A 21,939-nucleotide genomic window follows, 5' to 3' on the forward strand; every position below is an offset into this window, starting at 1 on the left:
CCAGCCTGGTCTACAGAGCTAGTTCCAGGACAGGCTCCAAAGCCACAGAGAAACCCTGTCTCGAAAAACCAAAAAAAAAAAAAAAAAACCCACAAGTAAAACCGCAAAATGACAAGAGAGCAGATCTGGTAGTGCATGCCTTTAATATCAGAACTCAAGGGCAGAGGCTATGGATCTCTTAAGTTCAAGGCCAGCCTACTCTATATAGCGAGTTCTAGGCCAAAGTGAGACCAAAAACAAAAAGCAAAACGGGGGAGGGGGAAACACACCTGGAACTCCCCGTGACTAGGTTTAACTGTTCCCATTTTGCCTGCTGAGAGGCAACTACACATGAGCTGGCATTTCTTATTTACTTGATGCCAGGCTGTGCTCCCCTCTTAAGTTTCAATTCCATAGTAAGCAACCCTAGCTTTGCTGTGCAAGAGCTGAGAGGCCTTTCCCTTTTCACCTCTCCACAACCAAAGGAAGATGCTCTTGGCTGGCTGCCTATCAATCAAAAACCCTAAGCCTAAATACCCGACTTACTGCTTGTTACTGAGTAGCAAAGGGACTGTATCAGAGCTTACTACCAGCCTCTGACAGGCTGACCAGAAAAAAAAACATCCAGCACAAATGGTTAAGATTAATTACGTGTTAGAATAGTGTCCGCCTCCCAGATTCCTGCAGCCTCTGCGGACACAGGATGGGATTTCTGGGTGTCTGTCTTGTTTGTTGTTTGGTTGGTTTGGTTTTTTGGGGTTTTTTTCAAGATAGGGTCTGGCTGTCCTGGAACTCACTCTGTAGACCAGGCTGGATGGACTTACTCACAGAGATCCACCTGCCTCTGCTTCCCCAGTGCTGGGATTAAAGGTGTGTGGCACCACTGCCCGGCTAGCTCATCTTTTTCCTTCAGATTTATTTTTATGTGTATGAGTGTTTTGCTTGTGTATTTATGTGTGTGCATCACATGCATGACTGGTACCTGTGGAATTCAGAAGAGGGTGCTGGATCCTGTGGAACTGGAGTTAGAAATGGCCGTAAGCCATCATGAGGGTGATGGGAATGGATCAGCTGGTCTTAGCCATTGAGCCATGGCTCCAGCGCCACTATTCTGTTTCATCTTCCTGGGAAGTATATCCCACCTGGACCCTGGGTGCTTGCGCATGGTTCCACTGGAGAGTCCCTCTGCAAAGGTTGGCCAGGTGCTCTAAAAAGTGGTTTTGGCAATCTCCATGTTCTGACTAGGGATTCCACCCCCAGGAGGCAGAGGAATCCAAGTTGCCAAGCTCCATTATGGAATACATTTCCTCTTAAAAAGCTCTGAACCAACTGGGCTGTAATCCAGTTACTTGGGAAATAGGGGTGGGGGTGGGGGGCTTAAAATTCAAGGCTGGCCTGAGCAATTTAGACCTTACCTCAAAATCTAAAAAGGAAAAGGGCAGGGCAAGGGATACAGTCCAGTGAGTGGTTACCTAGAAACCACAGGGCCCTGAGTTACTCCCTAGCACTGCCCCCCTCCGAGTGCACACAAACAGGAAGCCATTCAAAAACATGTGGGAGTGGGTTTTATGCAAAGTCTGGTAGGATGACAATTATACAACAGAAATAGCTTCTCTAAATGGCCTGGTGTCACTGCTCATCCGCACATCTGGAATGGTCATGGGGCCTCCAACGACTTAATGGCTGATCCTTTATCTCACGCCAGACAGGCTTAGCTAGAATTCCTTCCCGGACCTCACTGCTGAGGGAACAGTGGCTGGATAGAGTGAGTCCCAGCTCCAAGGGGTCCTTAGGCTCCTTTTGAATCAGCCTTGCTGTTCTGTGAGGTCTTCTGGGCTTTGGCCTGGAGGATCTAGGTACAAAACAGGACTTTAACCACTGTAAATTCATCAGTATCCCATCCCCTTCCACCTTAACCAAAGTAATGGCCACAAGCCAGGCTCAGTGTGTGGATCATGCCTATAATCCTTGCCTCAAGGCGGGCAAGGTAGGAGAACTGACCCAAATTCCAGGAAAGCCTGAACTCTAGAGTGAGACTCCCCCAGAGAACCGCAATTAGACAGCAGCCACAAAGTCACGTGTTGGTTGTTTGGTCATAAAGGTGAAGACACACAGCATGGGTCTTGGGACCCAGCTGCAGGTCAGACTGTCCTACAGGGGACTGTCACAGTCTCCCCTCCACTAGGTGACCTTCCCACTGTTCCCCCAAACGGGAGAAGGGGGCACAGAAATTTTTTTATTTTTTATTTTTTTAGTTTTTCGAGACAGGGTTTCTCTGTAGCTTTGGAGCCTGTCCTGGAACTAACTCTTGTAGACCAGGCTGGCCTCGAACTCACAGAGATCCGCCTGCCTCTGCCTCCCGAGTGCTGGGATTAAAGGCGTGCACCACCACCGCCCGGCCACAGAAATTTCTTACCTACATGCATTTTGCTGAAACTTTAATTGCTTTCTTGCTAGTATTTCCTGACATCAGAAGCCTGTGACAACTCTATGACATGTGATGACTATTTTATTTAGCACATTAAAAAACAAACAATAAAAGGGTCTGCCTATATTGTAATTAGTGTCTAGACTTCACATGCTTAGGCCCTGCTCCACCGTTGCATTGGTGGGGGTTGTTTGGGGGTTTTTTCCTCTTCTTTTGGACAACTGAGGTAAAACGTAGCAATTATGAGATGACTAGAGTCTAGCCTACAGCTTCCTATTTGAATGACAGAAAGAACGTGTGATGTTTTATGGTACTTAGGGTTCTGGCGTCTCCATGCTCTTACAGATAACTAGGGGAGAGGTTTCTCTGGATTACTTACCGCTTCTTTGGAAATGGCTGCTGCTGCTGGTGTTATGTGTGGGGATGCTTCTGGGGGCAGTTGCGCAAATTCTTCTTCCTTAAACATCAGAAATGAGAGATCAGTGGTTTAATACAGCACACATGAGCATCCACCGTGAATAGCAGGAACTCTTAACTACTTTATATTATGTAGCTTTTGAAAGGCAAAAAATCTAAAATTTATATGTAATTAAAATGTTGATTTAAAAAAGTACTTTTGGCAGTACTGGGGATGGGGTCGTGGTTTCACGTCTCCCACAAGCCTTCACCAATGAGCTCCACGCCTAGTCCCGTAGGAATTATTTTTAGAAACAGATTAAACAGCATAATAGATGTTCTTTATTACCAAGTAGTACTGTATTGAATATGATGGTTTCTGTTTCATTAGGAGGATTAAAAATGCAGAGAATTGGCTGGTGGGCATGTCTGTCATCTCAGCCCCTGGGAGGCTGAAGCAAAGGATCGGGAGTCTGACTCAGTCAGATCTTGTTTGGAGGAAAAGAAAATTAACATTGAAAAAAGTTGTTTTTCAGCTTAATCAAGTAGAAAGAAAGTAGCTAACCTTAGTTCCCTTTAGTTGAGGCGCAGGATCTACAACATTCTCTTGTGACTCAGGGGAAGTAGATGACGTCACAACAAGGTTTGACTTTGGGGCCTGGGGAAACATTACGTTAGTGTAAACTGTCCTGCCCAGAAGCTTTTCTAAAGCAACATGTGCCTTGAGCCATTTGCCTTCCTCTGTGTGAGTGTGGTGTGTGTGTGTGTGTGTGTGTGTGTGCATGCGTGTGCATGCGTGTGCGTGCACATACGTGAGTATGTCAGAGACAGAGGCAGACAGGGTCTCACTGTGTAGATCTGTCGACTTAGAACTCACCCTGCTGTGATTAAAGGTATGTGACTGACTACAGCTTTCTCTATTTTGTTGTTTTGAGATGCATCTCACTGTGAAGATTAACTTGGAAGTTACTATACAAACCAGGCTGGTCTTGAACTCAGAGATTCCTCTGCCTTTGCCTCCCAAGTGCTGGGGTTAAAGGCATGCGCTACCATGCCTGGTAGACCAAGCCTTTCTTTTCTTTTTTTTTTTTTTTTTCAATTCAAGCTCATTTCCCTTTACTAGACTAAGCCTTTCTTGACTTACATAGAATATATTCCTGCAACAGTAAGTTAGTATTTTAATTTTGAGCATCCTATACACAAAACTTGCACACTATTTAGATTCTAGGATTTAAAATACTTAGTTCTAGGCCAGCCAGGGCTACATAGTTAGACCCTGTCTTTTTTTTGTTGTTGTTGTTTGTTTGTTTGTTTTGTTTTGTTTTTCGAGACAGGGTTTCTCTGTGGTTTTGGAGCCTGTCCTGGAACTAGCTCTTGTAGACCAGGCTGGACTCGAACTCCCAGAGATCCGCCTGCCTCTGCCTCCCGAGTGCTGGGATTAAAGGCTTGCGCCACCACCGACCGGCTTAGACCCTGTCTTAAAAAAAAAAAAAGTAAGCTGGGCACTGGTGGCACATGCCTCCCTCCAGCACTCGGGAGGGAGGCAGAGGCAGGAGGATCTCTGTGAGTTCGAGGTCAGTCTGGTCTACAAGTTTAGTTCTAGGATAGGCTCCAAAGCTATAGAAAAACAAAAAAACAAAACAAAAAAAAAGTGGTGGTGGTGTAGGCCTTTAATTCCAGCACTAGGGAGGCAGAGGCAAGTGGAGATCTCTGAGTTCAAGGCCAGCCTGGTCTTCAGAGTCAGTTCAAGGACAGCCAGGGCTACACACAGAAACCCTGTCTCAAAAAACCAAAACAAATGAGAAAACTACAAGTAAAAAAAAAATGACTAATGAGCTGAATGAAGAGACAAAAAGTTAACATCCTAAATTCTTTTTGACTTGAAAATGTATAGACAGTTGAACAAATGAAATAAATAGGAAAGAAAAGGAACCATTAGTTTAAAAGGAGAAGAATACAGGGTTGTTAACGAAGAATACTAATGTTCCTAAAGTCCTGCCTGCTCTGACTTGAAGACACTGGTCTCCGGAGAGGCCTGTGGGATGGCAATCCAGGTTCAGCATGAGTTCACTGACCTCTATATCTGGTGGCAGTTCAATAGGCTTTGGCTTCACATCTATCAGGTAGAAGGTACGTGACAGGAGCAAAAGAGAAGGGGGGACGTTCTCCTTCAGGTGGAGGTCCAGCCACTAGAGAGTGGATGATAACAAGACAGAGTCAGAGACTGTAGTAGCCAGAGAGGACCTATGGTCATCTGCTTCCCTCACCGGACCTCTTCCCAAGCACATTGGTAACCTGTGACCCAAGGATGAAAACACCAGCCTCCTGGCTTCTGTCCCTGGGCAAGTACCTAGCAACTGCTGGTCACTTAAACTCTCCAGCCAATTCCCAATCCAAATCGCTACAGATCTTCTCTAAAGAGAAAGATGGTATCAAAGAAGACACCAGAAGCCAGGGAATCCTGTAATCTAGACTTGGGAGGCTGAGGCAGGAAGCTGAGTTCAAGGCCAGCCTGAGTTACCTGGTAAGAGCCTATCTCAAAGTGATGAACAACCTGTTAACCAAAGAACTCAACATTAGAATGAAGGTTTTGAAGCATCAAATTGGCCAAGTTTTTTGTTTGCTGTTGTTCTTTATTTTATTTTTGCAGCCCAGGCCTCTCACTTGGGATGCTCTTGGCACAAGACTCCTGAGTGCTGGGGTTCAGGCATGGGCCACTGGGGTGCAACTGTTTTGTAAAATCAACACACAACAGTGACACACATACTGTTTTGTACTTTGCTTGTGTGTGTGTGTGTGTGTGTGTGTGTGTGTGAGATGTATAAGTGTGGGTCCGAGTATGAAGGTCAGAGGACAACTTTTGGAAGGCATTGTGTCCTTCGCTGTTGGTTCTGGAACCTGAACTCAGGTGTCAGGCGTCTGCCAGATGAGCCATCTTGTCAGCCTTTTCCATCCTTTGCTTCTTATCCCTTAGGAAATACCTTGATTCTTGTCAGTTGATGCAGTAATGCCCCCTGAAATATTTGGACAGGTTTCCATTGTATGTAAATGTCATGTTTTACTTGATAATCCTATTTACCTTTGGGATAATTCTATTAATTAAAAATGGTACTGCAAGGATGATGGTAGTAAATGCCTTTAATCCCAGCACTCAGGAAGTAGAGGCAGGTAGATCTCTGAGCTCAAGGGCAACCTGGTCTACATTGTTCTAGCAAGTGTTACATAGTGAGATCCTGTCTCTAAACAAACAGAATAAAATAGAGTGCCAACTGCTCCCGCAGAGTGCGCACTGCTCCCGCAGAGTGCGCAAAGTGTGTACTGCTCCCGCAGAGTGTGTACTGCTCCTACAGAGAACCTAGGTTCAGTCCTCAGCACCCACACCAGGCGGCTCACAGCTGTCTCTAACTGCATGCAGCTCCAGGAGATTATCAGATGCTTCTGGCCTCCATGTGTCTGTTGTTCTTAGGACAGGGTCTCCTGCCCTCTACGGCTCAGGCTGGCCTTGAACTCTTGGTGATCCCCATACTTCAGCTTCCTGAATGTTAGCATTACAGGTATCATCTACCAAGCTAGGCAGTGTATGTGTTTTTAAATTTTGAAAGATGATGCAGTTTGTCTTCATGGAGTTTTTATTTTTCAACTATCAGTGCGGAAGTGCCCGTCTATCCAAGCTCTAACAAAGTCTGGACTTCACTGATGTGAACTGACTGTGTCTTTGTTACAAGATCGTTCACATGTTTATCATTTTAAATATCTTTTGTTTTCTTGAGACAAGGTCTTACTCTGAAGCTCAGGCTGTCCTAAAACTTACTGCACAGCCCAAGCTTGTCTCAACTAATGGCACTCCGTCTGCCTTAGCCTCCCGTGGGCTGGGATCACCCTCTACAAATGTTCATCTTCCAGCTATAGCTAGTGTAAGAGGAGAATAGCTACCTGACATGGCTCCTGTCCCCAGATAATCTTCACATGTCATGGTGGTTTTTACAATGGTAACACTGAGGACCCCACTGGAGCTGTTCCTTGGTTTTCAAGTGTGTTGCTGCTGTCAGAACCCAAGTGTGCTCTCTGATGGGTGGTACAGACATCTACTACCAAAGCCAACACTGTGTACTGATTTGGAGCACAAGAGGAAAAAGCAGTCAAAGTGGGCTCCTGGACAAGGTCTGGACCCTGCACAGGCTGACAATGATGGCCCTTTGTAGGGGAATTTCTGACAAGAAATTTGGTGGAGGCAAATTCCCAGTCGGCACCAACATCTCCAGTTATTCAAACATCAGTCTAGACCAGTGGTTCCCAACCTGTGGGTCATGACCCCCTTGGGGATTGAATAACTCTTTCACAGGGGTCACCTAAGGCCATGGGAAGACACACATATCTACATTAAAATTCATAACAGTAGCAAAATTAGTTATGAAGTAGCAACCAAAGAATGTTATATTGGGGTGGGGGCGGGGCTCACCACAACCCGAGGAACTGTAGCAAAGGAGAGCAGCCTGAGGAAGGTTGAGAACCACTGGTCTAGATGCTTTCTGAAGGGATTTTACAGATGGAATTGAGGTCCCAAGTCAGTCTACTCTTAGATAAGATCCAGAGGGGCTAGACCTGGAGGCCCAAAATGAGTGCAAGATTTGAAGCATGAGCGGTTAGGCACATGGCAGGTTTTGCTGATGGAAGAGGGGACCAAGAGGTGAATGCTGCAGGTGGCCTCTTGGCGCCTAGAGTTGGTGGGCTGGCAGCCAGGGAGGAAACAAGAACTTCTTCCTGCCTACAGCTGCAGGGAACATGGCTCAGCCAACAAACTGAAGGCATGTGGGAATGGATTATTCCCCAGAGACTCCAGAAGGCAATACAGCCTGCACTTGTGACCCTTGGGTTGCTCTGTGATCATTTCTAACCATGGAGTTTGTAATAGCATTATAGAAAACTGTGTGATTCCCTGTCCCTGTCCAAGGGGGAAACAAACAAACCTCTTTAGGGCATGTTTAACTGCTTGGTGACATAAAGCCAGTTAGGTATGGTGGCTTAACTGTTTGGACCTGAAATGGTTCTCCAAGTTCCATGTGCTCAAAGCCTGCTCACCAAACTATGGTGCTGCTTTTAAGGGGTGAGGCCTCATGGCCTGAAGGGAACTGAAGGGTTCTGAAGGGAACTAGAGGACCTTGTCTCCTTTTCCTTTGCCTTTTTTAAAAAACCAAACAACAATAACAAAACAGGGTCTCATTTCATAGCCTCCAACTCACAGAGACCTGTCTGCTGCTGTCTCCGAAGAGCTGGGATTAGAGGTGTGCTTGTCTTTCTCTGCTTCTTAACCACTGTAAAATGAACAGGACGTCTCTGCTGTGCAGTTTTGTAAGGTAAACTGCTGGCAAAGAACCAGAGAAATGGGACCAAGCAACCGCTGCCTGAAAGCTTGGAAGCCGGGAGCCAACACAAATCTTGTGCCTTCGGATGCATATTGTCAAGGCAATAGACCGCTGGCTAATCCAGCCTGCAAAGCAGAAATCAGCACGTGAAGTGGGGAGGGCTGCCGTGCTGCTTGCCTCTGTGAGTTGCTGCCGCAGTTGCTCCTCCGTGAGGCCCAGTGACCGCATCCCTCGGGCCCGGCAGGCAGACTGGAGCTCTGACACACTCAGAGCCTTCACTCCTTCTGTGGCGATTATCTGCAAGACGTGGAGAACAGTGTTAGATATTTGGCTTTCAGTTTTACTCAATGCCTGTATTTCAGAAAAATGGACAGAACCCCCAGATCTGATGCTTTGGTCCTTTGCCCCCAACACTGACTGCTGCAGACCAGAAAGGTAGCGGTTGAGAGGCAAGGGTGGTGCTGATGGGCAGCAATAAGATACTTATATATCCGCCCCCAACATTTTATCAGTAGAGTACTTCCTGTCTTGGTTTGGATTTTGCCTGGTTGTAACATCTACTTTTCCTTTTTTTTTCTTTTTAAAGATTTATTATGTATACAATATTCTGCCTGTATGTATGCCTACAGGCCAGAAGAGGGCACCAGATCTCATTACAGATGGTTGTGAGCCACAGTGTGGTTGCTGGGAATTGAAGAGCAGCCCTTGCTATCTTGCTCCAGCCATTTTATTTATTTATTTATTTATTTATTTATTTATTTATTTATTTATTTTGGCTTTTTAAGACTGGGTTTCTCTGTGTAGCCCTTGGCTGTCCTGGAACCCATTCTGTAGACCAGGCTGGCCTCGAACTCACAGAAATCGCCTGCCTCTGCCTCCTGAGTGCTGGGATTAAAGGAGTGTGCCACCATGGCCCGGCTCTATTCTGCCGTGAAAAGCTTTCACACACCATTTGCCACAAGTCTCAGTGCTGTCTCCCTGTCACCAACCCAGGCTGAGCTAAGTCCTCTGGCCCACATGTGACCCAAAACTACAGTTCTTCTGGGACCAGTACTGTTTACACCAGAGTTCTGAAAGCAACACCCAAAGTCTAATAGGGCAACGTGCTCGTGTCGTCTCTGTTTTGGGAAACCTGCTCCCAGCAGACGAATACAGCAGCTGATTTTGATTCAACAAACATTCTTTCCACGTTTTAAAGGGGCCTAATTAGGAGTTATACCCCAAATGGTGCCTGCTGCAAGCTGGCTTGCCTTGGTTTTCCCCCTACCATCGTGCTCTGCCACCTTGTTGTTTTAACCAGACTAACTCACCCAGCAGAATATTAACTTTGGCACCAGTTCCTGTGCAGGAGAATAGAGGTGTGTGTGTGTGTGTGTGTGTGTGTGTGTGTGTGTGTGTGTGTGTGAGGGCAGAATGCTGCCAAGAAACCAGAGCTGATATTTCCTTCCCAGCGGGTGCTAACTACTTTAGATTAGTCCCAGCTAATACATCCAGATTACTGGCTGCCTACAACAGCCTTTTCTGGAAGATAGATCCTGATACAACAAACAAACACTGAAATGAGTAGTGAAACTGGAACTTGTCATAGCGATGGCTTTTTTAAAACATTCATTCTGCCAGAATGCTTCTATGACAGACCCAACAGAAAACAGTGCATTTCACAAAGGTACCCCCAGATGCCTCCGGACCCCCATTGCTGGGCTGAGGCTCTTACTTCGTCATCTGCTTTTATAGACTTCAGTGTCATCAGGAGCTGGAAGCGGAGCAAGTTGTTCGTTCCGAAGGCCTGCAGCTCCAGCAACTTGCACAGGGCAACCAGCTGGGGTCGATCCAAGTGTTCCAGGGCTAACTGATCCTCAAAGAGTTTAGAGAAGCGAACTATCTCCTTAGTGCTGGGCTTGTGGCCTGTCTGGACCTGGGCAATGGGACAAAGGGCAATTAAAAGGTGTTTCCTATTTTACATAAACCTCCTAGTAGACTATTTGAGGGAGATGGCAAAGCAGTTAGGGACTTTATGTATTGTATGGGTTCATTGGGAATAAAAAAAATGTCTAGTGAGGAACTGTGGCTCAGTGGGAACCGGGCACCTGGCGTGCATGCCAGGTTCAATGCCAGTCTAACCCCACCCCCCAACAAAGCTCTTCTTAGAATCAAATTCAGTGACTAAAAAAATCTTAAGTATTTCTAAAGTTTATATGATCCTTCTTTCCATGATGATCACTTTAAGGTGGCCTTTGCTGCTGCTGTTTTGCAAACTACTCTAAGTGTTTAAAATGTATATTTATAATTTCGATATGTGGCATTTCAGAGACTCTGAACACTCTCGATGATCCATGAGGACACGCTTCTTCTGTAACTCCAGCCCAGAAGTCGCTGGCCTACTGCAAGCCCCTGACACCTGTTTTACATAGGAGAAAAGCTGGGAAGAGGCGTCTCCCAACTTGGCTCGGTTTCTCTTCGCCATTTCTGTCATGGTCTCTTGAAGGAATTTTGCTATTTCCAATTTTGCTGCCATCTTTTTTCTTTGTTTTTCTTCCTTAAGAGAAGAGGAAAAAGTTTATTACAAGTGCAGGTTGGCAGTGACGAGAGAAATAACTTCCTCCCTGCTACTGGGCACCCCCACCACACACATCATGGTAACACTATTAGCAGGCCCAGTTAAGTTTGTAAGAACCCAACCACTGTAAAGGGGCTTCCACTTAACCTGTCTCCTTAATCTTGCATTTAATTCTCATTAAAACAATGATAATAAGTTCCAATGAAAGGCTCTCTTATTAGATAAGTCACCACCTCCTAACCTCACCTAGGTTGCTACTTAAGCCAGACTCTGGTAGATAGCTCCAGATTCCAGATTCTGCTCTACAAGGAAACTAACTCAATGCTAACCATCTTTACAGTTTAAATAGAAAATATGCAATTATAATACAGTGCACTGTGTGCTGTAATAGATTTGAAAAAAAAAGCACCATACAGAAGAGAATTAAATATACATTCTTTTTGTTTGTTTGTTTGTTTGTTTGTTTTGTTTTGAGACCAGGTCTCTATAGATCCCTGACTGTCCCAGAACTCACTATGTAGACCAGGCTGGCCTCAAACACATAAAAATCTACCTGTCTCTGCTACCTGAGTGCTGAAATTAAAGGTGTGTACCACCATGCCTGATTTAACTTACATTTTGAAAAAAGATTTATTTATTTATTATGTATATAGTGTTCTGCCTGTATGTCTGCCTGCAGGCCAGACCTCATTACAGATGGTTGTGAGCCACCATATGGTTGCTGGAAATTGAACTCAGGACCTCTGGAAGAGCAGCCAGTGCTCGCTAACTGCTGAGCCACCTCTCCAGCTCCTTAATGTACACTCTTAAGACACTGTTACCTAGTAGTTGCAAATCCTCATTCGTCATCAGAAATACAGTGGTTATTTTTGAAATAACCATGGTCAAAATGCTGGGCACAGGGGAGACAGAAGCGGATATAGTTAAGTCACTTATTCAAGAACATTATCATTAGAATGCTGGGGGTTGTTTCTAGATCCTGATTATTTTAAATGTAAGTAAATTAAGGCCTGCAGTTCTCGCAGCTTGCAAAGGGCATCCAGCTAGAGTTTAAGTAAATTAAACCATCTTCAGGCAGTTAAACATTATAGTTTGATTTTCCACTTTAATCGCAAATTAAAGTCTAGGGGCATAGCTCAGTGGTAGAATGCTTGCCAAGCACGCACGAGGCCCTGAAGTCTATTCCTAATATCACTAAAAGAAAAAAAAAACAACAAAGGAGCCAGATGTGGTGGTGCACACCTTTGATCCCAGCACTCAGGAACCAGAGGCAGGCGGATCTCTGTGAGTTTAAGGTCAGTTTGTTCTAGGCCAGCCAGGGCTGCATGGAGATGACCCCGTCTCAAACAAAACAAAACACAAGCACGAAAAACGAACTTTATCTCAGATCCGTCTTCCAGTCTCTATTCTTATTGTCAGCCTCATGATTTCAGCTCTGCCTGTTTCCTTCTCCTGGCTCTGTCCCGTTCAGTCCTTCTGCCGGCAAAATTACTTTCCTAAAATACAGAGCTAATCATGTCGCCCATTACTACTTCAAGTTCTAGCTTCTCTTCACCACAGTCAAAGGCAAAGTTCAAATTCCTGAGTGTGGGCGATGCTTTCCAGCATGACATTCCTTTTGTCTGTCTCCCGCTACTGAATCCTTGTCCAGCCTTCTCCCAGACCTACAGATGGTGGTAAACTTTCACCCTTTCTCTGAACCTCAGCTCCAAAATTCCTTCCATGAAACATTTTCTTGTTTTTTACACAGCACTTTCCAGTCTTACAGATGGACAGATTTATTGTCCCCTAGGAGTGCTTTATGACACTGTCTAGTAGAGACACAGTGGTGGGGTGGGGGGAAAGGATGGACGGACAGACGGACTTCTTTTCTAGCCCAACCCCTTTGCAGTCACTAAGACACCTTCCCTAGTTTACATCTCACAAGTACTGAGGATAAACCACACCAAGGCTCATTAAATAAATAACAGTAGATGTTTGTCTTTATTATTTAAAATAAACCTTTAAAGGTATTTATTATTATTTTATGGTTATTTTGCCTGCATGTATGTATGTCTGTCCACAGAGGCAGAAGGCATTGGATTCCCTGGAACTGGAGTTACGGATGGTTGTGAGCCACCATGTGAGTGCTGGGAATTGAACCTGGGCCTCTGCAAGAGCAGCCAGTGCTCTTAAACTCTGAGCTATCTCTTCAGCTCCTTTATTATTTTTTATTTTTTGGAATTCAATATGTAAACCAGGTTGACACTGAACTTACAGCTCCCTTCCTTCCTTTCTGTCTCCATCTCTTTCTCCTTTCTCTCTCTTTCTAGCAGTTAAAATAAAAACAGAATGTAATGATGCACACCTTTAATCCCAGCACTTGGGAGGCAGAGGCAGGAGGATCTCTGTGAATTTACAGGACAGCCTGGTCTACAGAGTGAGTTCCAGGACAGTCAGAGCTACATAGTGAAACCCTGTCTCAAAAATAACCAAAACAAACAAATTAATAAAATATAGTAGAGATAGAACATTCAATAAACAGTAATAAGAAAATTAAATATTTACATATAAAAATCCTGATACCGATATTACACACTTTCATAGTATCAAATTTTCATAATAAAACAGACTGGATTGTACAAGCAAAGACAAAATACAAAACTATAACAATCCTAGAAAAAAAAGTAGTAGAAAAGTTTAACTTGGGGCTGATGAAATGGCTCAGGAGTTAAAAGCACTGATTTCCAGAGGACCCGGGTTCAGTTCCTAGCACCTACATTACCCTCTGTAACTCCAGTTCCAGGAGGTCCAATGACCTCTTCTAGCCTCCTCAGGTACCAGTCAAGCATGTGATGCACAGACATACATGCATTCCAAACCCCTATACAATCTAAGTGACCTTGGGTTTGTGAACCAGCTGCCAGCTGTAGCTCCAAAGGCATGGCCATTTAGAGTGAACCACATTTCCCTATCACTGGCAAAGACCTGGGATTCATTCACAGCAATGGAAAGGGGAAAAAAATGCTAGAGCCATTTCCAGGAATGGGGGAAAATAAGGCGCAGACTAGGAGAAAATATTTACAAAGTATATATTTGATAAAGGACTTGTATATAATACACAGAGAACTCAAAACAATGGAAACAAAATACCCAATTACAAAGTGGGCGAAAAGGAGCTTTAGAGATGGCTCAGTGGGTAAAGTGCTGCTCACTCAGGCATGGGGACCAGAGTTCCACCTGCCTGTAGTCCTGCTCTATGGGACACAGGAGCAAACTGGCCAGCTATACTAGCCAAATCAGTGAGCTGTGGGCTTTAAGTGAGAGACACAAAGTCTCAGAGCTGATTATCTATGTGTCTGTCCGTCCGTCTGTCTAATCTATAGATATCAGAACTCTCTTTAAAGTGCCTATCCACACCACACACACACACACATACACACACACACACACACACCAATGGTGGGCAAAATAAACATACATTCCCTCAACCAGGTGGTAGTGGCGCATTCAGGAAGGCAGAGACAGGTGGATCTCTGTGAGTTCGAGGAGGCCGACCTGAGATATACAGAGAAACCCTGTCTCGAAAAGCCAAACCAAACCAAACAACAACAACAACAACAACAACAACAAAACATACATCACCTCGAAGTTTTAGCAATGCCAAAGCAGCTATCTGCTACACACCTATTAGAATGGTTAATATCCAAAGTACAGTGTCAAACGCTGGGGAAGACAGGAAAGGGCATTCTTGGGTGGAAAGCAGAATGCACGGCTGCTCTGGAAAACCGTTCAGCAAATTTTTACAACGCTAGATACAGTGTTACTGTGTGCAATCACTCTTGCTCAAGTTAAAAAAAAAACCCTGAACACAAATATTCATAGCATTTTTACTTATACCTGCCCAAATTAGAACCAATCAATTTCCAAAAGATGAATGGATTTAAAAAGCACTTGCACATTCATAAATAGAATTAAAATATTTTCATAGAACTTCATTATTAACTTTTTCTGCACTGGATTTTCAAATATGGAGTTATAGGAAATTGTGAGATGCTACATGGTGCTGAGAACTGAAACAGGTTCCTCTGCCAAGAGCAGAGAGTGCTCTTAACCACTGAGCCATCTCTAGTCCCTTGTGCAAGAACTGTAAATGCATACTGCTAAGTGGAAGAATCCAGTCTGGAAAGGCTTCACAGTGTGTGATTCAAATTACGTGGCATTCTGGAAAAGGCAAAACTGCAGAGTGAAAGAAAACATCTGCAGTTGCCAGACTCAGAGAAACACAGTAGGTACAAACAGGTAGGGGACTCTGAGTTTCAGATAGCGAGGCTACTCCTCACGACACTGTGACGGTGGGCAGGCCAGTGCGACGGAGCTGACAGAGCTGCGTACCACAACGCGGGAGCCCCAGTGTCAAGCATGGGCTTTCATTAATAACAGCGTATGATGTATTAACATCAGTTCCTCAGTTACAACGTGCGCCACACCGACATAGCCCGTGGGAAACTGGTGTGGTCCATGGCAAGTCTGTACTTTCTGCCCGTTTTCCTGGAAACCTACAAAACTGCTCTAAAAACTAAAGTCTATTCATTTTTTAAAAAAGGTTTTAAAATCCTGTATACCTTTTTGGATTCACTTTCAAAAGTTGATGGCAACATGTCTGGGAAGAGCTTCAGAAACACTGGTATCAAGAATTCCATAAAAGGTACAATTATGAACACCATAAATGGAACCAAGCGGAAGACATCAGCGCAAGTTCTCAAAAGCTAAAGAGACAAATGCATGAGCAATATTACACATCCAGGACATGCCCAAACCAAGCAAGAACGTCCAGCAGAACACAGCCTGCCTTGGTATTCAAAGCGCGTAAAAAAACTAAGGTTTTCTACAGCTGGAAAGGTCAAGTCTTTCCTTCAATGAAGCTCTGAAGTCACGTTTATGGGCTACCCTCGGAGAAACCTATGACAATCAATATGTATTAGTGGCATCTCTTAAGGGTCCACATTTTGATAACACAGTATTAGTTAAAATTAATTTTTCCATTTTGAGAGGAGGGGTTTACTATGCTGCCCAGGCCGATCTTAGATTCCTGGACTTAACTGATCCTCCCCCCTTAGTGTTCCCAGTACCCAAGATTAATAGTATGTTCCAATGCACTTGGCTTTAAAATTGGTTTTTAAAATTTATATATATATATACATATATATATATCTAATACATTAACAACATTAATATTAGGTTAGGATTAGGTTGTCTTATGAGACAGGGTTTCTCTATGTAGCCCTGTCCTGGAACTCATCCTCCTGCCTCTGCCTCCAATGTGCTAGGATTAAAGGTGTGCACCACCACAGCCTGGCTTATATTTCTAATATACAAAAATTTCAAGCCTCTCAAATCCTTGAAGAGTTAAAAAAAAAACCCACAAAGAATTAGCTGGAGAGATGGCTCAGCAGGTAAGAGCACTTGCTGTTCTTCCAGAGGACATGAGTTCGATTCCCAGCATCCACGTCAGGTGGCTCACCATTGCTCCAGGGGAGCAGATGCCTGTGGCTTCTGCAAACACCTCTGCTTGCATGCACATGCCCACAAGCAGACACACACTTTTACACACCTTAAAATAATAAAAATGGAATCCTAAAACCTCACAACTCTGTAGGCAGACATTCTAGCCAGTTGAAGATACGGTAAGATGAGAATTGAAACAAGCTCTCTGGGCTGGGAGTGCTTGCTCAGATTCTCAAGGAGGAACCCTGGCACGGCACGAAGCTTTGGTTTCTGATCAGTAGCTATAATTTCCACCTTAGGGTGGGGAGCCCTCTGCATCAAACCCAGGGCTTCGAGTATCATCAGGAAGTCACCTAAGGATTTTTACGGTGAAGTTTCACTTTGTTTTAATTTTGCGTTTTCCATTTCAAATAGGATTCTTGCCTACCCTTCGCCTCTCTCGTCTCGATAGCGCCTGTCCATGCAGTAGCCTCCAAACTATTCTGGCAGCAACTTTGGTGTCGATCCAAAGTAAGTAGAATCCATTGTAATAATATTTGAGTTCGTGCATGATTTTTTGTCTAAAGGACAAAACTTTTTGCCTTTCTTCTGTAGTCTCTGTCTCCACTTCTCTGGGAGGCTGAGGGCTCGCTGGCTTAGGTTTTACTGGGGTTTGCTCCGGCTGAGGTTTACCAGGGATATTCTGTAGCCAACACGTTGTGTGTAGTTTTTGTGTGAGTCTAGCTCGTAAAGGGTGGACTTGAGTGCTTGGTAGACTGGGACAGGAGTACTTCCTGCTTCCATAGGTCGTCCGAAAATGAGAATCTGGCAAGTGGAGAAACGCAAGTGATAGGGAATGGGAGCAGGAAGGATAGAGAAAATGGCTGGGCAATCTGGAAAAGAGAACAGTATTCTTTCAGTGAGATGTATCATTACAAACAAAAAACAATAAGCCTGTACCCAACTGATGTTTATTAATGATCAGAATATAATTGTATGTGTGTGTATACTTGCGTGTTCCTGGGCGTTAACCTAGGACCTTAAACTTCCTAAGAATGTACTGTATCATTGAGCTCCAACCCCTACTCCTCAGCCAGAGATACAACTTTGGTTCTTTTCTTTGTTTGCTTGTTTTCAGTTTTTTCGAGACAGGGTTTTTCTGTGTAGTTTTTGAGCGAGCCTGTCCTTGAACTTGCTCTGTAGGCCAGGCTGGTCCTGAGCTCATAGAGATCTGCCTGCCTCTGCCTTCTAAGTGCTGGATTAAAGGTGTGTGTCCCTAAGAAGACAGTGCTAGCAACCAAAAGTATTTCACCTATACTAGGCCAAGTGTTCAACCACTGAGCTATACCTCAACCCATAGAACTTCTTAAACAGCTGAACTGTGCTCAATTATTAAACATATCCTTAGAAAAAATATTAATAGAATGGTAATTTGCTATAGCAAGTTAGAAATTCTGTAACTATTATTTTAAATATCTAGGGGCCAGTGAGATAGCCCAAGGGTGTCGAACCCTGGTTAGCTAGAAGAATAGAACTGACTCCTACAAGTTGTCCTGTGATTACCAAAAGGGTGCCAGGGGTATGTTCTCCCCAGGAATTAAATAACAAAAAACTTAAGACATCTTATTTGAAAAAAAAAATCTATTCGAAAACATATTTCTGCCAGGGATGATGTTTGATAGTACTGTCTCTATCTACTCTCATAAAGCAGATGATTTGACTTTGCTATTAGCTACTTTAGTGATAACAAAGAATGTTTTAATGAAGTAACTTCATAGCCCCTGCGAGGACTAGCCAATTATGTAACATTGCTTTGTCCATGTGTCTGTGGACTCCCTCAAAGTGATGAAACATAATTTCCCTAAAATCCCTCAAGAGCACATAAAAGTAGGAATTAGAATTGAGCACCCCAACCAATACTGAAGTTAAACCGGAACATAAGATCTTAAGAACAAAACACATCCAAATAAAGTTACAGGCATCTAGCCAGTCATAGAATGTCGTGTCCCTTTAATCCCAGCACTGGGGAGGCAGAAGCAGGTGGATCTCTGTGAGTTCGAGGCCACCCTGGTCTACAGAGTGAGTTCCAGGACAGCCAGGGCTACAAAGTGAGATCCTTTCTTGCAAAACAACAACAGAAAAAAAAAAAAAAAGGAAAAAAAAAGCTATTGACAAAGAGTTGGTTGGTTTTTGTTTTTGGCTAAAAGATGTCTTTTTCCCATTCTTTAATCAAATGTTTTGAAACATAACAATAAATATACTCTTTAAATGGCCAAAAGGGAAAATACACAATGAATGCAGCACATGGGGAGTTTTCAGTAGTATTCTGAACACATATGTAAGTGACAAGCGACAAGAGCTTTAAGCTTCTTCATGAGCCGTTCTCCTCCTATAACTGAGGTCCTCATGTAATATTCCATAACAGAAATGCCACTCTAAACTAGTCCATCGATTTTCCTTCTAGAACACATCTACAGGATTGCTTTAAAGCAGTTTAAATCTAACTATGAGCTCCCTAAGGATGTATTTAAAATTCAGAGAGGTTTTGTGAACTCTGCCAAATCTTTTGCTGGTTTCTTTTCTCTTTTTTGGAGACAGGGTCTCCATAGATAGTCCTGGCTGGCCTCAAACTCACAGAGATCAGCCTGCCTCTGCCTCCTGAGTGCTGGGATTAAAGGTGTGTACCACCACATCTGGCCAGAAGCCAATCCTTTTACACACATTATTTTCCATAGAGATGCATGAATTCATATACATATCTGTGGGAAATTCTGAACCTTACCTTGTCCACAACATAGCTAAGAATGAATTATAACTGTAGATGGCCATATTTATTTTTTGTTTTAACTAGCCAATAAAGAGACCTAGGCAAAAGAAGTGAATAATTTAGTATTTTAAAAAGGCATCAATTAAAAAGCAGAATTCAGTTTTGTTAAACTAATGCAAGTGGAAATTTGAGCATTCAAAGTACAAAAGTTCCTTCAAGCTCATGGAAACAGTCACGGTAGTAGCTCTGCATGTGAAAACGGTACATTTGCGATCCCAAAACACAGAAAAGGGTTGGTTCTAAGAAGGTGCTCGCGAAGACGACATGGCCTCCAAAGGCTTTTTTTATTTCTGGTCAATAGTGTCTAGTAATCTGCTGCGACGGTTAAAAGGAGAAAGACATCTTTATCTGTAACCAGAAAATACAAGCAGAGAGTAAACATCCTGCATTCATTTTCGGTCCGTTTCCCACACTGTTTGGCCAAGCTACAGTCAACCCTAAAGTCTAAAAAGTATTCACCCATGTCATGCGAGGTTAGACATCATTAGAGATAGGTACCATTGCACATGGTACCTCTAATGGTTCAAAAGCAGATGAAAACGGATCCTATCCAAGTGTTACTGAATCTCGGGATTCAGTACCTGTAACTAAAACCGTCCTCCATCCTGAGCCGCTTTTCAGCTACTGGCAGCAACTCTGCTCTCTCGCAATCTCGCCGAGAGGAGGTTCTCCCTATAACTCTCCCCCACCCCGCCCCCGATCCCGCGGAAACCTCAACCCCAAGGCTACCATCGCGAACCCGGCTCAGCACCTCGGAAACCAGCCCCACCGCGGTTAGCGCTCCTCCGGAGGGGGGCCGGGCCCGCTGCGGAGGCTTCCCAGCCCTGGATCGCAGGCTACGGGCCACTCCCAGGCAGTCGGCCCGGCGTTTCGGGCAGCCCCAAGCCCAGCGCTACAGGGATCTCTGCACCCCGCGCTCGCCGCACCGGTGCAAAAGGCGCCCCCGGCTCTCGGCCGGCGGCCTCAGAGGATGTGGGGCGGACTGTTGTGGGTTTGGGGGTTGCTGGAGTGGGGTTAGGTACACGGAAGGGGCGAATGTCAGCTGGGCGCCAAATTTGACGGGCTGGGTGGGGGGCTGAGGGATGATGCGGGAGGGAGCGCGAGCTGTCTGCGGGATGATGGGGGCCCTCAAACCCTACCTTCCCAATTCCTCCCCGCCCCCAAGCTAGAGGGGCCGGAAGCCTAGTCTCCATGGTCCCGCCTCCTGCGCCTCGTCCTGTGACGTCACTCCGAGTGACGCTATAACCATCCAATGAGCTCTCAAATTCTGGGAACGGCTCGCGTCCTTCACGGTAGCAGCGCGGAAGGCAGCTAGGTCCCCGTGAGAGCCCGTGAAGTGACTTGTAGGTTGGACTTAGTTTAGGGGGCGTCTGTACTACAGGGGCCAAAACTGCGTTAGTAACGTCTGATAGTCGACTTGATAACCCATCTCGGAGTCAATAGTGACATCGCTTCGATGGTTTTTCTTCTGTCCCTATGTCCACTCAAACTCTGAAACTGCCTAGAGGTCTCTGGTTGGCGGAGGAGATTGTGAGGTCCGGGTAGCAGAAGGGACAGCCTTGGGAAGGGAAACATCTTTCTTCTGCAGGGTCGAAGGTTGGAAGGCTGCTGGAATCGTCATATGGAATTTGAATTTCACTAAAGAAATTGGTTTCTTAATGTTGTCGCTTATTACTGGTTTGTGTAGAAATCTCAACATTTAAAACATATTCTAAAGTAGCTGTTAAATAAGGTAAGCATTGCAGGTTTGGGGAGACTTTAGTTCCTGGGGGGGAGGGAGCGGTGACTAAGCCACCTTTGGAAAGTGAACGTTCTGAAAGTTTGCGTGTTCCCATTTGTTCAGCTTTTATTTTTTCATATTTATTTATTTATTTTTCCCAATCTTATGTAGCAGAGGCCAGTCTGGAACTTAATAGATAGCAGAAAATGGTCTTGAGCCCCTGAAATTTCTGCCTGCCTTCTGAGTGCTTAGATTACAATTGTGCACCACTACGACCGACTTGGGCTTTTACATTTATTTTTAATTTTTTTTTTGTGTGTGTTTTTGAGACAGGGTTTCTCTGTAGCTTTGAAGCCTGTCCTGGAATTCTGTGGACAGGCTAGCCTCAAACTCACAGGGATCCTCCTGTCTCTGCCTCCTGAGTGCTGGGCATGCGCCACCACCACCAGGCTTTGTTTAAGGTTGAGACAGGACTTCACTATGTAGTTCTGGCAGAACAGAACATGTTGTGTATATTTACCTCCCGACTGCTTGCATGTAAAGATGTGTACCACCATGCCTGGCTCAAATTTTTCTCAACCTTTCTCTCTCTGACAAATCTGGTCAAATTATGGGCTGAACAAAATAGAATAGTTTCTGAGGGCCAGGCGCGGTAGCACAGCCTTTTATCCCAGTACATGAGAGTCAAACCCAGGCGGATCTCTGTGAGTTCGAGGTCAGCATGATCTACAAAGTGAGTTCCAAGGCAGCTAGGGCTACACAGCAGGATCCTGTTTCAAAAGAACCAAAAAAGGGAAAAGAAAAAAGAAATGCAGGCCGCTTTTAATCCACAAAAGTATATTTCAACTGAACCGAATGGACTATTTAAAATAAGCAAATGTTTCAGTTTGGCCGCTAGGGGTCCCTTTGTGCATGTCCCACAACTTTCCACATAGGGGTTTAGTTTCACAGTTGATCTTCAAGAATTAAAATTTACAAAACTTACCCTCTTCTTCCCTGCCTTCAGACTGGGTCTCACTGTGTAGCCCTGGCTGGCCTGGAATTCCCTATGTGAACCTGGCTATCCTCAAACTCACTGAGATCCTCCTGATCACCACACCAGGCTAAAGCTTTCTTTTCTCCCCCTGAAAATTCTAATGGTAAAATTATAAGCTCTACGATAATAATTTTAATATTGATTTCAAAGTGAACCATTGCATTATC

General features: G+C 44.5%; 1 protein-coding gene across 9 annotated transcripts; it reads right to left on the bottom strand.

Annotated features, from left to right (window-relative positions):
- Positions 1–1,531: 1,531 nt before the first annotated feature.
- Letm2 (leucine zipper and EF-hand containing transmembrane protein 2) lies at positions 1,532–20,226 on the bottom strand. 9 transcript variants are annotated; one of them, XM_026786936.1, is made up of 11 exons: positions 20,156–20,226; positions 18,972–19,364; positions 16,638–17,082; positions 15,328–15,471; positions 10,565–10,702; positions 9,881–10,081; positions 8,344–8,463; positions 4,879–4,992; positions 3,369–3,461; positions 2,787–2,864; positions 1,532–1,831 (listed from the first exon to the last, which is right to left on the bottom strand). In XM_026786936.1, the coding sequence occupies exons 2-11, from the start codon at positions 19,016–19,018 to the stop codon at positions 1,769–1,771; spliced, it is 1,443 nt and encodes a 480-aa protein (XP_026642737.1). In that variant the 5' UTR covers positions 19,019–19,364; positions 20,156–20,226; the 3' UTR covers positions 1,532–1,768. The 9 variants fall into 9 exon arrangements, with proteins under 9 accessions (XP_026642737.1, XP_026642742.1, XP_026642735.1 ...); XM_026786941.1 differs by having other exon boundaries at positions 16,638–17,014; positions 20,156–20,171; XM_026786934.1 differs by lacking the exon at positions 20,156–20,226 and adding an exon at positions 19,768–20,149.
- Between the last annotated feature and the right edge of the window lie 1,713 nt (positions 20,227–21,939).

This window comes from Microtus ochrogaster, linkage group LG7_11, assembly GCF_000317375.1.
Source record: "Microtus ochrogaster isolate Prairie Vole_2 linkage group LG7_11, MicOch1.0, whole genome shotgun sequence".
Lineage (NCBI taxonomy): Eukaryota > Metazoa > Chordata > Mammalia > Rodentia > Cricetidae > Microtus > Microtus ochrogaster.